This window comes from Pagrus major, chromosome 8 (genome assembly GCF_040436345.1).
Source record: "Pagrus major chromosome 8, Pma_NU_1.0".
Lineage (NCBI taxonomy): Eukaryota > Metazoa > Chordata > Actinopteri > Spariformes > Sparidae > Pagrus > Pagrus major.
Window position 1 is genome coordinate 10064416 of NC_133222.1, and position 20106 is coordinate 10084521.

Here is a 20106-nt window from a genome sequence, read left to right on the forward strand (position 1 = left end):
CTGTCCATGTCTGGAATTAAACAGTGTGCATAATTCTCACTGGATCGCAGTCTGGCTTTAGAAAGAAGGAGAAAATAAGGGGGGCAGAAAAAGAAGAAACTCACCTTCTCTGCTTAAAAATGAGAAAGAGGAGTCTGTAATGAGGGTTTACACATTCAAGCCCATTCCTCTGTGTGCACCAACGGACCAATTTGCAAGCTTCCTGCATTCATATTGTTACTGACTGTGGCAGTAATTCCACACAGTGTCTGAGCCCCACATATCACCTCTTAATAGAATTTCTTGCATTCATGCTCACACCTGATTACCAAAGACAGTGCTGCTAGATGAACCACCCCCTTCGCTTTAAATGTCAATCATGTACATGCAACATACATCTTAGTCTAGTTGAACGAACCGCTGAATACCAAGGGACTCCCCCGGTTAACTGGGTAATATTTCTCTCATTGAATCGCCTTTAGAAGAAGAAGAAAACCTCTGGCAGTAACAGAAGGTCATTCTTAACACTAAACACGGCTCTTCTATTATATTTGATACACTTCTACGAGATGTGTTTCAACACCATGTCGGCAACAGAGGAGTACAAATTGAAGGATATGCATATATAGTGTATGTATGATATATTCATAAATGGATATTATTTCACACTGGGCTCAAGTCTTATGATGTGTGGAGAATACAAGTTAAGGCCTGTGTCATTACAAGGAGCAGATATTTGCATTTGCTACAGTTGATCTTCAGTCAACATGGCAGTTTCTTCGACAAATCAGAAACTCAAAGCAGTACATGAGCCACAATATGATATGGCACTGTTATGTAAGCATATAATATATATGCTGACAATACTGACACATCTTGTATGTATTTTTTAATTTAAAAATGTTTTAACTTGACTAATCCGGCAGCACAATCACTTTCTAAATTCAAAATAGCTCTTGTTTCTTGCAAATCTGAAATATTCCTTCAAACATAATTAGCTTATTTAGCTCTTTAAAGCCATAATTGTAAAGAAAACACATTCAGAACATTAGAGCTGCATCTATAGCTGGTATTTTCTGAATTCATGTTTTCCTGTTTGGTCTATAAATGTCAGAAAATGGAGGAAAATGCCCCACGTGATGTCATCAAACATCTTGTTTTAAGCGACCAAAAGTAGGGCTGGGCAATATATTGATATCAGATCATTATCATGACATAAGACCAGATATTGTTATATCCTGATATGGCATGAGTGTTGTGTTTTCCTGGTTTTAAAGGCTGCATTACAGTAAAGTGATAGATAACATCCTGAACTTACTGACTGTGCTACTGGTTCTGATACTTGCCTTTATCTACGTCGTCATTATATGCACTTTACTGATGATTATTTATCATAAATCTCATTGTGTTAATATTTTGTCAATGTAAAAGTCGTCCCTACGACACTGTTACAATATCAATATTGAGGTTTTTGGTTTAAGATATTGGGATATTGGATTTTGTCACCCAGTCCCACAATTTATGAGGCGCTTTTAAGGAGATTTCAAAAGAATATTGGGATAGCATATGAATCGTATATCAGGATAAAGCCCCCCCCAAAAAAAATAACAATATTATTTCAAGGCCATATCACCCAGCACTAAACAATGTCTAATGTATTCTGTGTTTTTTAAGTATTGTGTATTGTTATTTTTAATGTTTCTGTTTTTGTTACCTTCCGAGGGACTACAAATTAGCATTCTTGCTAAAAACCTGCATGTTTACATTGTGTATTTTTATACTGATGTGCATTAATGTGCTCCATCCCAATCAAACAAACAAACAAACAAACAAATAAATAAATAAACACCTAAAAGATATTCAGATTTTATCACCTAAGGCAAAGAAAAGCAGCAAGTCCTCACAACTAAGAGGACAAAAACCAGGCAATGCATTTTTTATGTATTTCTGCACGTTCTGTCAGCTGACACGGTGATCACAGAGGATGTGTCTGTATACTGTATCTCAAACAGCCCTTCAGATCTTTCAGTGTGACACCACAGGAATAAGAGGCGCAACACACTGTGACGAGCTAATTGTTATGCTGCAGGAGCTCAAAAGCCAACTGGAAGGTCAGTAAGAGCATACTATGTTTACTAATCCATGTCTGACTCAGAAATAACTGCAACCGCTGACTCGTTTCCCGCATGTCTTTCATAATATCGCCCACTCCCGACATGTGGTCAGTTATTGAGACACTTTTTTTTTTTAACACCTCAAGTCCCACGTAATCATTATTTCACCTGGTATGATCTTGATCGAGATATAAAGCTTTGACTGAGAATAAAACCAAACAAACCGTCATCAGTAAACTGAGTTTATAATAAACTGATGATCACAATCTCTCCTTCAACAAGAGGACAACAGTTTGATCCTACAGTCGGGGGAAGCGCAGCATGTGATGATCTGAATGACTCCTCTGCATTTGTTGATCTTACAGTATGTAAGTTTAGCGAATCCAGAAACACATAACTGTCTGTCAGGAAAGTTAGAGGCAAAAACAATCAGTAAGCTTGTCTTCTCAGGATATACACTATACTCTTTCTCTGACAAGGTTTGAAAAATAAATGCTTCTGTGGCTTATAATCTTTATTACATCAGTCTCGCAGGAATTTTCTTCTCTCTGGCAGATTTTTCGTCAGTTTCTGTCTCTGTATAGCTTCTGTTTTATTTGCTGAGACCGCCTGAGCTTAACAGATTTTTATAAAGGACTAAATCGCAGGCTACCACCACATAGACCCAAGAGCGTTACTCACTGCTCCTTTCATTTGGCCATATAGCAGTGACATGGCTGACTGTCACTGATTCGTTCTGTAAAAGAAAGCTGAAACTGAACTGCGCTGTTTTCTTAATCCAGTGATATGTAAAGCAGATCTGTTGTGTTAACTCACCATAATACCTCAGCAAGGCAGCGCTGTACACCAGCTGTGTTTGAGATGGGGCCGGCATCCGTCACCTCTACAACCATTCTTTTCACACCGGGGTGTCACTCTTTCATGTTCTAATGTTACATCGATGTAAAATATGCTGCCTCTCAGTGGCCATCTGGGGAGGGCCGGGTCTGGGCTGTGATAGTAAACGAGTGGATTACAGGGGTCAGTTTCTTGCTGGATGCACAAAGGGATGATGTAATGTGTCCGGCAGCCACATGCAAATGACATCTCCTGCATCAGCGTTAATAAAAGGGGAAATCACAGGCCGGTTAACGAAAGGTTTTAACTATCATCTTGGCGTTTCTGTCGGATTGTGCCAATTATCATCCTGACATGGTGTAAGAACAGCGAACTGTTCGATGTGCTGCTTCAGGCAGCCTCCCCGGTGTGGTGGATTTTCCTGATCACAGGGAAACTGGAGCAGAGAGAACCAGTTAGAAGGAGTGGAGGCTTGAAAAAGCTGAAGAGGAAAGGGGGTGGGGGGACTGTGGTGGTATTTTCCTGCATGCAGCCTGATCCTAAAACACAGGTGCAGCCTCTATGCAGTCCTTTCTGCCTTTAAGCATTCCCCACCCCCCTCCTGCAGGGCTGCAAAGTGTTTGTCCATCTGATCCTCCATTAAATCCTGATTATTATGGATTTGTCTTCTTCCAACCTGTCATTTGCAAAGATGAGGGACTGCTAAAGGTTACCCGACGAGGGTGTAGATCTGACAATGGAGCTATTTGTTGGAAACTAACGTTCAGAATTAATGAAGTAAAGTTTAGCAGCTCAATTCAAGTTTGAACTCTTATTTCTGTTGCCAAAGGTGCAGAAACTCATATGCAAACTCTGCAGAAAAGACAATTATTATTCCAACCCCAGTCATCAGAATAAAAAGTACATTTCTGCAAAACCACAGATAAATGATTTAGTAATATTTTTTTTTCTCTTGTCACAATGCTGTGGTTATGCTCTGGTTAGGTTTAGGCACAAAAACCACTTGGTTAAGGTTAGGAAACCATCATGTTTTGGTCAGCACAAACACTGCAGGAGATGTCCCAACTTCCTGTTGAAATTTTTTTTATTTTCGTAGCCACAAACACTACAGATGTCCCAACTTCCTGTTGAAATTTTTTTTATTTTCGTAGCCACAAACACTGCAGATGTCCCAACTTCCTGTCAAAAATATAAAAAAAATTGTCACCGCAAACATGGCCAGAGGTGTCCAGACTTCCCGTCAAAAATATCTTTAACAATTTGCCACAAACATGGCTGGAGATGTTGCGACTTCCTATCAGAAATAAACGTTTTTTTGTGGCCACTAACACTGCAGGAGATGTCCTGACATCCTGTCAAAAATAAATGTTTTTTGTGGCCACAAACATGGCCAAAAATCCCCAGCTTCCTGTCAAAAATATAATTATTTCCTCGCCACAAACTCGGCCAGAGACATCCTGACTATAATATAAAAATAAAATAAAATATATTTTTTCTCGCCACAAACATGGCTGAATATGGTCCAACGTCCCGTCAGAATATCAGTTTTCTTCGCCACAAACATGGCTGGAGATGGCCTGACTTCCTGTCAAAAGTATCCGGGGTTGGTCGCCACAAACGAGGCTGGAAATTGAACGAGGCCCCCTCAAAAATATCCAGTGGTGTCACGCTTACAAATGCTGGAACACAGTCTCGAACTGTGGTTATCGGCTTTTTGGCCGATAAACATGTACTGTGAACATGATATGACATATTTTGTGAAGACAATATCAATATGGTCAGGCCTGTAGCCAGTGACATGCACAAATTTGGACATATCTGTACTTCAACTAACAGCTTATCCTTGCCACTGGGCTGATCATTCCGAATACATCACATATCTTCGCTACCTATCATGAGAATCACATTTGACACGACATGGGTTCAGTTTCACTTGCTTTAACACAAAATGACAGTGCACGACTCAATTTTTTGGCTTGTTTTTCAATGCAGCTGCGCCTCCAATCTGAGGACTCCTGTCTCCTGAAGCCTCTGAGAGAGAGAGAAGTTGTGTGTGTGTGTGTGTGTGTGTGTGTGTGTGGTGGGGGGGTTCACACACAGCTGAGATGTGGGGCTCCCAGCGGCGTCATGCAGAGTCGATCATTGTCTCTCTCACACTTTCTAACTAGCCATTTCACAACATCCACACAGCGGATCGGGGCCGTACGCAGAGCAGCAGCAAGCGGCAGCAGCAGCAGTTTTTGCCCCCGGGGGCTTTTTTTCTTTCCCTCCCCGACGTCGACCATAACCAACAATTTGGATTCACCGCGCGGATGAGGGGCAATTACTGGACTTAATCTATCATAATGTCTCCTTTCCGATCGACTTGATAGTCAAATGAGTTCAGCAATGGCTGGAGAGATCTGAGTCCCCCCCCTCTCTCTCCTCTCTCCTCTCATGAATCCTAACTCTCAGAAAAAGCACTTTGATTTCCCTGAGAGGCTCATCGGTGGACATCATGAACACATCGGAGGGTTTTACGCGCAGAGAGCCGCTGGGTGCGTTTGATTTCGGATTACTGTGACGAGTTGTTTGAAAAAGGGGGGAGATATAATTTTTTTTTTTTTTTTTTTTTTTTTGGAGGAGTCGGCTTCCTCTCGCTCCTGTTCGCTGTCCTCCGGGTTCCTGCAGGACTCCAGAGCCGCGCAGAGCTCATGCAGTCGCCAAGGTCGGTTTGTCTGTTTTTAAGTCGGATTTTTAACCCAACATGATGTGAGTTTATGTAAAAAAAAACGCAGGTGTCTTGTCTCTGCCTCTCGCTTTGCTCTTGTGGGCTTTCAAACTATATGTGTGTGTGCCTGATTTCCAGCCAGGGGAGCTGCAATTTCTGCAAAAAAACTTGGTCCATTCTGTCAAAAGACATTTGCAAAATGCTGCATCCGCTTGTTTCTTTATTCTCATCTATATTGCACAGTAACATCACGCAGGACTGTTTTTAATTACCATACTGTCAGGGTTGGTTACTTCTATCTGACAAGGTGTAAGGGATGATCAGGACAAACGCGCCTGCCGGCTGCAGGTTTCCACCTTCCTTTTAAAAATCCTAATTGCATGACAGCTGTAATTAGAGCAATAAGCGAGCTGCCCACAAAGCTCACATTTAATGACAGGTTTGGTTGTCCTCCTAATGCCATGTGCGTTTGTGTCATGATTTGAGGTTTCATATCAGGAGCTCCCAACAAGCGCCATCTGTTGGAAAAGAGGATCAGTCCTCTGTGCGTCAAGACGCACGGATACCAAGAAAAAAAAGTAGGCTAGTGCACACAATGTGACACTGCACAAAAGATAGAGATATCACTTACCTTATATAAAAATGTCAAAACTGTGTCTGCTTTGACAGGTGACATCAGAGGATGGAAGCAGCACACCATAAAAACGTGATTGGATGATACCCACTGGATTTATGGAGATGTTTTATTGTTAAATGATGTCACCTTTACCTGTTTCAGCACGTGGAGCTCATGATCTGTCTGGTGTCTCTGTGCAGATAAGTCCTAATTTATAGCTGCTTTGTGATTTCACTACAGGGAGATGTTAAACCTCAAATTTATTTAATTAAAAGCATCAAACAATCTGTTGATAAATGACTGGAACTGGCACCCAAAAGCCAAAATAGAGCTGATAGCAAACACTTGATGAGTAAAGGCTGTTGAAAAGAAGAGGCACCAACCTGATTTTGACCGGTTATGTAGCCCAACTGATAAAAATGAGCCTCTATGATGAGAATTAGGGCTGTGGCATTAAATGTTAAATGTAGAATGGCCATCACAATTTCTTAGAGCTCAAGAAAATGGCTTCAAATAGCTAATTTTGCCCTCAAACAGCACAAAAACTACCCAAAAATCATTTTACATTAACATGAGTCCTTGCACATGAGAAGCTGGAACCATGAGGATATTTCTCAAGCCAGACCGATACATGAGTTGGCCCATGTTATCAGCTGATATTGGCCTATCACGGATATATCGGTATCAGCGTTATGGTGTCCTACACGCCCCGTTAAAATGAAAACTTTCCCTTTTTAGAGATTATAATGCAGAAAAAGATTATTGAGATGATTTATAATGATTAAATCTGCAGTGACATGTATTGTTTCAGTGCATAGATGTCATTTTAGACAATTAAGTTTATTATTTATTGTTTGTGGCAAAGATACGTGACAAAAAAATGTGTATATATCGGCTGATATATCAATATCGATAATTTTTTACTCTTTAACATTGGTATCAGTCAAAAAAAGTATTATTTTGCATTTTTTCATAATAAATGACATGAAAATAAATGATTTTTGTCACTTTTTTTGGCTAGTTTATTAATCAACTCCTTATTTACACGCTTATTGCAATAATTTGATATTTCTGATTCAGAATAAGGACTAGATCCGCCTGTCCTGACGATGTGGACTTTAAAATCCATTGATACAAATGTAAAATCAGTGAAATAATTCATTTCTCTAGTGTCTTTGTCACAAGGCAGATGAATGCAGTCACGCACTAGTATCTCTAAATATCTATTATCAAAGAGCAAAGCTTCCTTGATGCCATAAGTGTGACTATCTTTTATCTTTTAATGACATTAGCTTATCTTTCATTAAAAAAACAGTTATTAGCAAAAGAGTACTTATTCAATCACGACAGTAATTACATGATTAATAGACTAATTGTGTGAGCGGGGGCGGACAATGTCAAAACATAGCCTATTAACATCTTAATATTACATAATGTGCAGTCATGATGCACCTACATCTTGCAAAGTCACTGCAACAGGTGAAGAGAAACAAGGAGTCTGAGCTTTTTCTAAAACGAGTAACACTTAAATCAGCTGCATCAAAGCCCTCACAGTGATAGAGGACAATTTTGTCTCCTACATCCACAGTGTCACCGCTAGAGAAGCCAAAAATGTTCCACAATCCATCAAAGGACATCACCGAGCAGCTTCTAGACTACCTTTCAGCTGCAGCCATTCATTTCAGATGTGAGTGCCTGGTATATAAGAGCTGGAAATCAGTGTGCACAGGGCCACCCTTGTTGAAAACATGTATAGGCTCAGACCTCATTGTACACCAACGTATCCATCATCCACAAGAGGGACAGCGATCACAAAGACGTTCACCGACCGCGCTGTGGAAAAACACTGTACAGCCAGCCTTAACCTGAGCACGTAGCCATCTGCCTGCTTGTATTTTGCTTTATAAAGACACCAGTATTGTGTCATTTGTAGAAGTGAAAGATAATCAAAGAGGAGGTGATCACAAATGATTCAAATCCTTTAAGCCAACATGCAAAAAAGACTAGTACATGTCAAAGTCTTGCAACGTACTGAAAATGTGCATGTGATGTGTTAACCTATGAGCACGAGCTTCGGTTCTGACTTTGATTACCTCATGTACTGCTGAGGCCTCATGTTTAATAATGAGCTCTTGGCTTGTTGTCTGCCGATCAATATTACTGTCCAGCACTGTAGGTGTCATTGAGAACACGCAGCTCATGTTCTCTGGTCATTTACCAACCTGAGGATGAGTTTATATCATATACTGTAAATACAGGCGTGTTACACAAAGTGGGGTTTCTAAATGTGCTTTCTTTACTTCCACCCTGTCCAATTCAGTTTGATGTAATAGGTTATGTTTAGGGAGTTCAATTCCCTTAAAACCCTTTTAAAGCCCACTTCCTCCCTTTTAATACCCCCCCCAATGAGTATGTTTAAGAGTATATTACATAAAGCTGAAACTATTAGGTAATCAATCAATTTGTCAATCAACAGAAAATTAATTGCTATTGGCTTTTTTTTTTTTAGGAAAACCGCCAAACATTCACTCCTTCCACCTTGTCAGGCGTGAGGTTTTTATGCATGTCTTTGTCATGTATGATAGTAAACTAAATATCTTTAGGTTTTGGACTGCTGGTTGGATAAAACAACCAGTTTGGTTTGTCAGCTGAGCCGTATGTTCACTAGGCCACTGACTAGAGCCTGACCGATATATAAGTCGACTGATATCATCATCTGATATTGGCCTATCATAGATACACTGGTATCGGCATATTAGTTGTCTGATATGCGCCAATATGAAAACTTTATTTTTTTTACAGAAAATAATGTAGAAAAAGCTGCATGGGGCATTTATAACTATTAAATCCTTGGTGAAGTTTATTGTTTCAGTGCACTGATGTCATTTTGGACACTATTTAGTGTTATATAGTCAAATTTGACAGTGTTCTTTGTATATAAGAATATGAGCTGATAAATAAATATTGGATTTTATTTTTATTTTAATTTTTTTGTTGTTCTCTAAATGTCATTAGCTCCAGAAATCCAGTATCAGTCAGGCTGTAGTTAATGACAGCAATCAGAATCTGGCGATTATTTTCCATTTATCGGTATCGATGATTCAGATTGCCGATAAAATTAACACATTTCAATTTCAAAATGTGCTACTTTTTGCTCTGATGCATCATCCTCTCACTCAATGTCCCGCCTACAACCATATCTGATTGGTAACACGTCACAATTAATAGCCTATGAACACCTGATAATCTAAATCTGCAAAGTCACTGAAGTTATCAAATAAATGTAGTGGAGTGGAAGTATGAAGTCGCAGAAAATGGAAAGTACTTGAGTAAATTGTACTTATTCTTTACTCCATCACTGGTTGTTCGAGATTTTCATTTTTACTGCAAATGAATATCAGTTGCAAATATTAGTTTTCAGTCTCCTTGATTTCTAATAATTGTTATCGGCCCTGAAAAAGCCATATCGGTCGACCCCTATTTTTTTAGATCAGTGAATTAGTTGTTTGTTTGGTGTATAAAATGTCAGAAAATGGTGAAAACCTTCAATCAGTGTTTCCCAAAGCCCAAGATGGCATCCTCAAATGTCCACAACCCAAAAATATATGTAGTTTATTGTGACAGAGTAAAGAAACAAGAAAATATTCACATTTAAGGAGCTGGAATCAGGGAAATTTGACTTTTTCTTAAGCCGATTAATCGATTAGCTGATCGATTAATTTCTGCAGCTCTAAATCTAAGATGTCATCGGGTGAAATGTGTGTTTATGGCTGCAACATTTCATCAAATGGAAATATCCTTGACGCCTGTCATGGTTTGAAGATCTTGACTTGGCCTGTAGCCACCATTTTATTTCATAGCAGATCAAAGCTGGCAGTGAATAAAGGAAAGCAGATCATTCAGCTGAAGCTCTTAAGAGAATAAACGTGATTTTTTTTTGTTTACACTGTGGGGGTTTTTCCTCCACTTTCCTCAGCAGCACACGGGGCTCTGCGGAGGCTTGGCTCAGCTCCACACCGACACCACGCTCGCGTCCTCTCCTACACGCCGCCGTGGACTCAACACTTTGTGGGTCGCGAAGACTCGGTCGTCGTCGAACAAGTCTTGCACGCCGAGGTGTAATCTGAAACTTTGAGAGGGGGGTTTTAAGGGCACCACAGGCGGTTGTGATTGGCTCAGTGTGTCCGCTGGGCCTCAGAGGCTGCACCTTGTCGACACTCCCCTAAAAGGAAGAGAGATCGCCGGGCTGCGCTCAGCCGTCTGCCCCGCACTGGCTGCTAGCAAGCTAACTCGGCTGTAGCCGCTCGGTCAACTCTCGCTAACAAGAGGAGAATAACAACTTCTTACCCCAGAGTGATGCGAAGACGGGGACCGGCTTCAGACCTCTTTTATGGACTTTTTTTTGTGTGTGTTTTGTCACCGAGGACCGGGTGGCTCTAACTCTTTTCCTCTGTCCTTCCTTAATCCGGTTTGAGCAGGGAGAGGAGTGAAGTGCGACCCCGAGCTGGATGGATGGTTATGGGGAAAAGAGGAAGACCCTCGGCGCTTGACGTGTGCAGAGTCCTCGCCGTGTTTCTCTCACTCTTCCCCGCCGGTAAGATGCTACTTTTTTTTACTTGTCAACATGAGTTTTAAAAACGGAGAGTATCAAGTATGTGAACCTAATGCTGTTAACTCAACGTCACATGTTGAACTTTGTAAATCGCAGCGTTAGCTAACGCTACGTCTGAAGCGTTGACTTACTACTTTATCACGTTGTGCTGCAAAGTTTCCAGTTTCGGGCTTTATTTATTAGCCGAAATACTGAAGTGATGTTACAATTGAAGTAAAGTTTCCCATTACACCTGAAAAATGTGCGGTTTTTGCTGGAGACCGCAATTTATGATAAAAATAGCGAAATATTCACATTTCGCCGCAGCAAATCAATTGGAATCCAATCGAACTCAATGCAAAAATGATTAGATTCTTCTAGACTACAGCGATTTAGGGCGAAGTGCGTACGTGCAGACGCCTGAAAAAATAGCTGAAGGTTTGGAAAATATTACAACAAGCTTACAGCGCCAGATGTGACTCATTTAAGTAGTTGTAGTCTGTTTTATTTGACTTTTATGTTATTAGAGAAAGACGGAACAAAGTGAGAGGTCCGTGTGGAGCTGCTGCAGCCCCTCAACCCTTGTTTTGTTTGGGGGATGGGGCATGCCTCAGTATTTCACATCATCAGCTCTCAATAGTCAGGTTTTCCCCCCGACCTTGGGTTTTGATTTAGCGAGGAATGGAATTTTAGATGTTTTAAATATTGCTATAACTATTTGTCAGCGATTGTGACCTGAACATGCCTGTTGAAATGGTTTAAAGCCCACCAAACAAAGTTATTGATGAGAAGATTTTTCAAAAACACTGCCAGAAAAATGTATCATGACATCAGGAGTGTAATCTTACATTAACCCCCCCCCCCCCACCCCATTTGTGCATTTAAATTTAATTTATATCCTTGTGACTTGACAATAGGATGACGGCAGTGGGTCACTTTTTGCAGCGGGGACACCTCATTCAGCTCACCTTGCACGTTTGCCAAACCCTTATCAGTTTCCCTCTTAAGTCACTTACCATCCAACAACAAGGTGATAATGCACTGAGTTGAGATCAAGATAAGTTTATTGCCATCTATCAAATGGGTGGTAAATGGAGAGGTGATGTGGGGGTTGGAAGGCGCTGCGGTGAAGCTTTGAGGAGGGATATTGTTTTAAGTGGGACTTCAAAGTGTCGATACGGCTCTGCCCCCCCTCGAGACACTGGGTGAAACTTCTCATGGCCCATTCAAATAAATGCTTTATTAGTCAAAGGTAATGCTAGTCAAACATGGTGTCGCAACAGGGCATCCTGGGAAATGTTTGAAGAGCATTTGTGTAAAGAGTTTGCCGGATGTGGAAATAAAGCTGGAAACAACAGCAATCAACAGCCCAGCAGCGTTTATTATCATCAAAGGTGTAGATTAGGATCCTGAATGGCTTTTTTTATTTGTACATAAACCAAAAGCCGCTGGGTGTGAAATGGAAGTGCACTTCTGTCTGCAATAAACAGCAAAGTTATCTTATATCCAGGTAGACCTGAGGAAGGTTCAGACCTGCTTTTTTTTTGCTTTTTCTTAAGAGCTTTTGTTCACTGTTTGCCCAAAAATCCAATGTTTTGTGCTATAAACATGTAGAGATTTGTATAGAAATAGATGTTATTTGTTGTTTTTTTTATTATGTTGCTGAAACAAAACCCAGCAGCAACACAAAATGGAGCTTTACTCTTTTCTTTTCTCTAGCTGTAAAGTGTTTTTTAAGATGTTGACTGAATGCCAACTTGAAAATAGACAAAATCAAGTGTTTGGCAAAAGACATGAATAACTGTGTATTATTATAATGAGTATAATTTGATGTGTAGTAGCCCTATGCAAGAAAAGTAGTCTAACACCAGTGGCTTTGTGGGTATTCAGTATTAGTATCAATAGATTCAATATTATGTAAATCTGTGGTTTTAAACTATCATCAAAAAGAGTCACAATGCATTTATAGCATTATCTGTGTCAGTATCATGTTTCTAAATGATGTGGTGGTCTCTGGTTTGCTTCTCTTGTTCAACTCGTATCTTGTTCCTCCCTCACAGTGAGTCTGCAGTGCAAGATCCTCAAGTGTAACTCCGAATTTTGGGCGTCCACCTCGAACTCTGGACCGGAGGAGGAGTTTTGCACGGCACTGCGAGCGTACAACAGCTGCGTACGCCGGACCGCACGTACCTGCAGGGGTGACTTGGCGTACCACTCCGCCCAGCATGGCATAGAGGATCTAATGAGCCAACACAACTGCTCCAAGGAGGGGCCGACATCCCAACCACGTGCCCGCACCCCGGTTCCTCCTCCTTCCCCTCCGCTCCTGCCTGACAGCCAGGAACGCTCCGATGGACCGGAAGTGTGCCATTATGAGCGCAGTCTTCCACGCAACACAGCGCCGCCCAACTACACCCACTGTGGCTTCTTCGGAGATCCGCACCTCCGGACATTTGGTGACGACTTCCAGACGTGTAAGGTGGAAGGAGCCTGGCCGCTCATCCACAACAAATACCTGTCTGTCCAGGTGACCAACACTCCTGTAGTGCCAGGTTCTCCGGCCACTGCCACAAGCAAGGTGAGGCTCCTTTCTGTTCATCCTGTATGCATTAGGACAGCAACTAATGATTGTTTTCATTATCGATTTAATCTGCTGATTATTTTCATGATTAATCGTTGAGTCGATAGAATATCAGAAACTTGTGAAAAATGCTCTTCGTTATTTCCCGGAGCCCAAAGTGACATCTTCAAATAGCTTTTTTGGTCCAACCGACAGTCTAAAACCCAAAAACAGCAAATCCTGACACTCAAGAAGCTGGAACCAGCAAATGTTTGACATTTTTGCTTGAAAAATGACTGAAATGATTCATCAATTATCAAAATACTGTAGTTGGCAGTCGATTTTCTTTCTGATCGAATCAATGAATCGACTAATCATTGCAGCTCTAGTATGCACGTTAATATTCTCTACTTAGACCGGTAACTATTCATCAAATAGTAAATCAGCTAAGTCCGCAGCTAACAATTGTTTTAATTTATTGATTCATCTGCTATTTTTTCTAAAAAATGGAGACATCTTAATCTTGTTTTGTCCGACCAGCAGTCCAAAACCCAAAAACATTCAGTTTCCTCTCACAGCAAACAAGGAAAAGAAGCAAATTCTCACCTTTTGAGAAGCTTATAAAGGGAAATTTGGCATTTTTGTCTGAAATAGGTTGAACAAATCAGTCAATTAAAAAACTTCTTTGTGATAATCAATTAAGCATTGAAGTCATTTATGAAGCAAAATTGTATTAAAATATGTGGGTTCTGGACTGGTCAGTCAATAAAAACAACTGGAAGACAAGAATTTGTGAAAAATGTAGTGTTTTTGTCGTTTTCTGTCATTTTTATAGCCTAAATGATTTAAATCAGTTATCAACAAATAAATCTGCAATTAAGATGATCATTAGTTGCCCCTTGCTGTATTGACATTACATGTTCATTGTGGACTTAAGTTATCACAACATTTTCTTGTTGTCCATAGAAGTCAGTGCTGCATCAGAACATCTCGCTCTTCATATTTTTGTTTGTGTGAGTCTCTTCTTTCATGTGGTCTTGTGATTGTGAGAGCTTCTGCTCCTCCGTCAAACTGTGGACTCTGGTTAGTGTTTGGATGAGCTCCATAATAACAGATAAAGAAGCCAAACCCAGCTCAATTGCAAAGATCTTGATAAGCTTTATAAATGATATGTTAGTATTATAACAGCAGTGCTTTGTCAGATGTTAACATGTGGCTACATTTTCACTTTCCACGGTGGACAGCTCAGGCAGATGTTTGGCCTTCTTAAGAGTTTAGTCCATGCTGAAGCACATTGAATTAAAAGCTGTAGATGTTGTGTGTAGATTGAGATATTTTCTATTATATCTGTATCAGCAGTGCATTCCTCAGTGTTGTTGTTTTGTTTAATGGTTAGTTTGGACGGCTATGCCTGAAATAGCATTGAGTAGAACAAAGAAGTAGGAGTTTTTGTAGTTGGCGAATTTACTTTGAGTTGGTCCAAATTTAGCAAAGTTTTGACAGCAGTGATTGTGGACCAGAGCCACTTTGTTGAGTATCATAACTGAGGTATAAGAGCACTTTGTCCTTAATCACATTTGTAGAAAGTATAATTTTCTGCAATCAAGGTTTCTTAATGATGCCCTATTAAGCATTTGTGGTTTTTTTTTAGCTTTTAAAGTAATGACATTTTTATGTTGCTGTTCTTGGAACCAAATGAGACAGCTTTTTTAAGATCTTGATTCTGGACAAAGGGAAAACAAGGCAGCAGCCAATGCCACCTGTGCAAACAAGGCCCCTCTGGTAAAAGATCTGCATTAGCAGAGCTCTGTGCTTGGTACATTGCTCTCGCTAGAACAAATAAAACTGTCTGGTTATTTCCATCTTCATTCTGAGAGAGGGATAATAGAGGCATTTCTTCTTTTGTTTGTTTTCATTAAGAGCTTTAGAAATGAAGCAGGACAAAAACAGAAGTTAATGTAGGTGGGAATGTTAGCTGAGTGGAGGGGGGGTTGGAGACACAACTGGTGCAACAGATGAATTGTCGAGCTAATAGAGTATTCTGTAGACTCTCCCTGTCCGCTGTCCCGAGCGAGCAGACATCAGAGTCCCTAGGCTGTCCTGCTATCGCTGCTCTGACAATGGCTCATTGGTGTCCTGATGAAACCAAGCTTGCAGAGTCCTGACCAGTCTCACTTAATTAGCTGCAGAGTATATCGCTCTGTCCTGGCCCGACGCCACTCCCTGGAGCATAGTTCTGGGGTTCACAGGCAGGTTTTTCAGCGCTATGAATGGATCGTCTTTGTGTCTGCAAACTGAGGCCTGATTTTACATGGCCGAGACTCATGTTTTTTGAGGGCGTTTACCTTGGCCTCCCCCATGTTGAGCTAGTGCTGAAATGTGACACTTAACTGGGGTGGTGGGGTAGATGGCACATATTGCACAAACTTGTTCCTAATGCGAAAGCATAAGCACTTCCCTTTTTTAAATCTGATGTTTACATTTACTGCATTTTACAAGGAATTCTGTATGTGACCAGAAAAACACAGCGGCTCATGACTGCGTGCTTGTATATGTGAGAATCTTAAAGGATCATTTCTGCTAAACGTTAACGAGATTTCTCTTGTTTTCTGTCCTGCAGCTGACAATCATCTTTAAGAATTTCCAGGAATGTGTGGACCAGAAGATGTACCACGCAGAGACAGATGAGTTGCCAGCTGCTTTCGCAGACGGATCCAAGAACGGAGGGGATCGGCACGGAGCGAACACTCTGCGCGTGGTGGAGAAGGTTCCCGGGCAGCATGTGGAGATCCAGGCCAGATATATTGGAACAACCATAGTGGTGAGGCAGGTGGGCCGCTACCTGACCTTCGCTGTGCGGATGCCGGAGGAAGTTGTGAACTCTGTGGAGGAAGGTGACAACCAGGACTTGTACCTGTGTCTTCACGGCTGTCCTGCCAACCAGCGCATCGACTTCAGGAACTTCAGGGATCGAGCAGCCGAGACCCACAGCACTAGCAGAACCAGGGCTCAAGGCTTCACCTACCAGTCTGCCAAGGCCAAGTGCAAAGAGCGGCTCCCAGTGGAGGATCTTTACTTTCAGTCCTGTGTGTTTGATCTGCTCTCCTCTGGAGACATAAACTTCACCATGGCAGCCTACTACGCCTTTGAGGATGTAAAAATGCTCCACTCAAACAGCAAGAGATACCACATCTATGAAAATTATTCCAAGGGCAACGCAGCACAGAAAGGCAAAGATTTACTTTCACTGTTCCTCCTCAACCTCCTCGCTGTCGTATTGTGGATTGAGTGCTGCACAGCTCATCTATAGTCCCTTTGCAACAGTATCCTCATGGTGTATCTGTCAGTGAGTGTTGTCGCTGTGTCGTTCATTGGCTGCTGTCTTCTGCTCTGGTTCTGTGACGTGACCGGTGGCTTGCCAGTAGGCTCATCCCAGCCGAGAGTCTCATTTTAGTTGTTTTGTCATGTCTTGACTTCAGCCGAATGACGAGGCGAGTTTCACCGTGCTCTCCACCTCTCATCACATGTATTTAGCTGCTTCGTAGGACTGGTCTTTGAAGAGAGCAGCGGTGAGAGAGCCCAGCCACTCCAGAGCTCAGGATATCCACCTGGGATTAAATCCCACATTCTCACCGGGGCTGCATGCCTATGGGAAGCCGGACAAGATGATCTTTTGCAGAAAGAGGAGTTTGCTGATCCTCCCCTCCCCTGATCCCCTCATTGGTGCCAAGCCAGTGAAGCTCTCTGTGGCTCATGTGGCGAAGCGAGAGGACCTGACAGGGGCTTTTGTTAACCTAAGGCCAGAAGCAGCTCTATGTTTGATTAGTTTCCAGCTTTGGAAAAGCCTGAGCCTTTTTGGAGGAAGCACTCAGCCAAAAGGATGTCAGAGCAGCGTCTCCAGTTGTCTGCTGTGGAGATTAATGGGTCATATTGTTAGGTTGTGTGTGTGTGTGTGTGTGTGTGTGTGCGTGTGTGTGTGCTTGTGTGTGAGTAAGTACAATATGTGTGCAGAATTCAGCGTCTGTGGTTAATTTTGTGTGTTTGTGGGTGCAGGAGTTCCCAGAAGTGAGATAACAAACCTCCAGTGGGAGAAATCTTTCCCATGTCTTTATGTTGCACCCAAACCTTCAGAAATAGAAAAGACAAGGCGCTCTCCAGTCTGCTAGAACAGACTCTACCAGCCAAGTAGCGAATCCCAAAAGGGAACCGATAAAAATAATCTCTTTTCATCTGTACGTCATTTTCATTGTCATCCAGCCTTTCTCTCCATTGTTTCGAGCTGACATGGTGATCAGACAGTGTTTGTATTTTAAGTCTGTAATGTGAATGTAGCTAACAAGAAAGCAAAAGAACAACCTTAGTTTAGGGCACTCGGAGTGTTTACAGAATTTTAGATCAAAACCAATCAAACTACGACGCGTCATTTTGTGAATTTCAACTCTTCATTTTAAGTCTCAGTGATCGCTAGCAGTGGTGTACGGAGGACTGAAACTGCCAAAATCAAGACATGCGCAAATGGCTCAATAAATTAATAAATTAATAAATAAATATGCCATTAAAGGGATCAAAAATAAGTCATTTTACAACACCAGCTTTGTAGACAGGAATCTCATGGCCCTGAGGAAAGACGCTGCTCCGTAGGCTGGTGGTATGAAGCAGAATTGCAACAAAAAATGTAAAAAGAACATAATTTAATAGTATAATACAGACATAAATGGATAATTACATTTAAAAATGTATAAATACATTTATATTTAATTAAATGGGAACATACAAAAATAAATTGATACGAAGCCAAATAAATACAAAAGCAAATAAAATATAAATATACATTTTGATAAATTGATTAATGCTTACATGCATTTTAAATACTTTTCATACATTTACATTTAATGGCATATTTATTGACGCATTTATTATTGCTTTTTGTTTTAATTTTAGATGTTGGCAGTTTCCACCCTCCATATCGCCGTAGTAACTATAAGAACTAACTGTAAAGACGTCATTTCCAGTCGGTTTAGCATTTTCTAGACTACCAGTGTGCTGACCCGACTGTGGCTTAAATGATAAGCATATGTCTGTAGACGTGATTTCATGGCTTAAGTCATTGCCAAAGAACAAGCCCTTGTGCCAACATTTTCCCCAACAACTGAATCTCCATCTTTCAGTCTTAAACAGTTCACATTCGGGGGATTCTTAACTGTATATAACTTGTGTTTGTGGTGGAATTTGCGGTTTTGCAGAAAAATTACAGCTGACACACTATAAAAGCAGCATTTAGTTTCTGGTTTTGCAGTCTCACCTTTGCTTTTCTTGTGTTTCATGATAGCACTCCCCGCTACGAGAGGTTTTCCATTTGAACTCTCTGCAGCTGCAGTATCTGGTAAATGTGTAAGTCATCCCTGTAGATACTGTTATTCCTCGGGCACAGTTTTACGCTCATTTATCCTTTACACTGAAGTATTTGGCAGGCCTTACTACTGCTATTTGGAACATGTATTGGTGCAACAACAAAAAAAAAAATCATACAAACAAAATGATTGTAATGTTGAATCTTGTGTTAATAGATGTAATTTGTATTGTGAGTTTTGCAGTATATGGTTCTACACGTTTAATGTGAGATTGTACATATGTTTTGTGAGTTGTTGAGTTTAAATTTGTATATTACCAGTTGTGTTTTGAATTTCTCACTCCAGTTTTTGTACATCAGATGTTTTGGTGAATGTGAACCTTTTTTAATTTTGAAAAGGGATTTTTTGCAAAAACATGAACACCACAGAACAAAATCTTCTTTACTAAATACAGTATACTCAGCCAGTCTTTGTGGAGGAAGTGATAAAAACAAAACGCTCACTTTGTTGTAGATCAAATCAAACTTCCTAAAATGCAGCCCACCTCATCCAGAAAGGGAATGTAGGAACGTGTTGTGGGGTGTTCATGTTTTTGAGTTTAAAGCACTTTATGTTTTCTTTTTCATTTAGCTCTTATGTTGGTTTGAAAGTCTGTCAGACTTGTACTGGTTCAAAAAGATTGAAAAAAAAAAACAGCTGAATGGGAAAATGCCAGAAAGATCAAACTGTGTTTGTATGTAAAGCAAATGTTGTGCCACACGCCAGCTGTTTATAATGTAAATTATTTATTGAATAAAAGAAAATGTCTTGTTAATGAGGTGTCCTCTTGTCTCATTTGCTGTTGCTGTGAGAGCTTTTTTTGAAAATCACAATGTGACTTCTTGCCATGACTTGTGGTGTTTGACTGCCCCCTGCTGGAAAAATGTAGTGGAGCATGTGAGGAGTGCCCTGCCTTGCACTGAATCAGCCTTGTCATGATGAAGACAAGATTATATAAAGTATGTTCCAGTAAATTGTAGCATACATGAGAGGTTATTCATGAACATATTAAACAAGTTAAAGTAAATATAGTGAGAATCATCTGTAGAGGCCCTATGATATATATATTTTCTGTAACGGAGGTCTCAGGGCTCACTGGCAAGTTTGTATATTTGGAAATTACACATTTGACTTTTACATTCTGATTCAATTATTCTCATTCAAACTCACCAGAATTCTTGTATTTCACAGCTCAACTAATGTAATTATTGGCATTTTTTAAATCAGTATAGATGTGCCAAATGTGGACATCAGGAATAATGACACTAACATGAACATTTGTTTGTATTCTTGTCTTCAGTATCTTGCT

The 20106-nt window shown here is 40.7% G+C and overlaps 1 protein-coding gene across 1 annotated transcript; it reads left to right on the forward strand.

Moving 5' to 3' along the window:
• The first annotated feature begins 10746 nt into the window (after positions 1–10746).
• On the forward strand, positions 10747–18212 carry rgma (repulsive guidance molecule BMP co-receptor a). Its single transcript, XM_073472148.1, has 3 exons — positions 10747–10850; positions 12908–13425; positions 16028–18212. Exons 1-3 carry the CDS (start codon positions 10769–10771, stop codon positions 16715–16717), a joined length of 1290 nt encoding a protein of 429 aa, XP_073328249.1. The 5' UTR covers positions 10747–10768; the 3' UTR covers positions 16718–18212.
• Positions 18213–20106: the final 1894 nt, after the last annotated feature.

Excerpts from the sequence above, each read along its gene's own strand:
- rgma (XM_073472148.1), top strand. The coding sequence starts at position 10,769 with ATGGTTATGGGGAAAAGAGGAAGACCCTCGGCGCTTGACGTGTGCAGA. Across the intron at positions 10,851-12,907 it reads TCTCTCACTCTTCCCCGCCG|TGAGTCTGCAGTGCAAGATC; the intron begins GTAAGATGCTAC and ends CCTCCCTCACAG. Across the intron at positions 13,426-16,027 it reads CGGCCACTGCCACAAGCAAG|CTGACAATCATCTTTAAGAA; the intron begins GTGAGGCTCCTT and ends TCTGTCCTGCAG.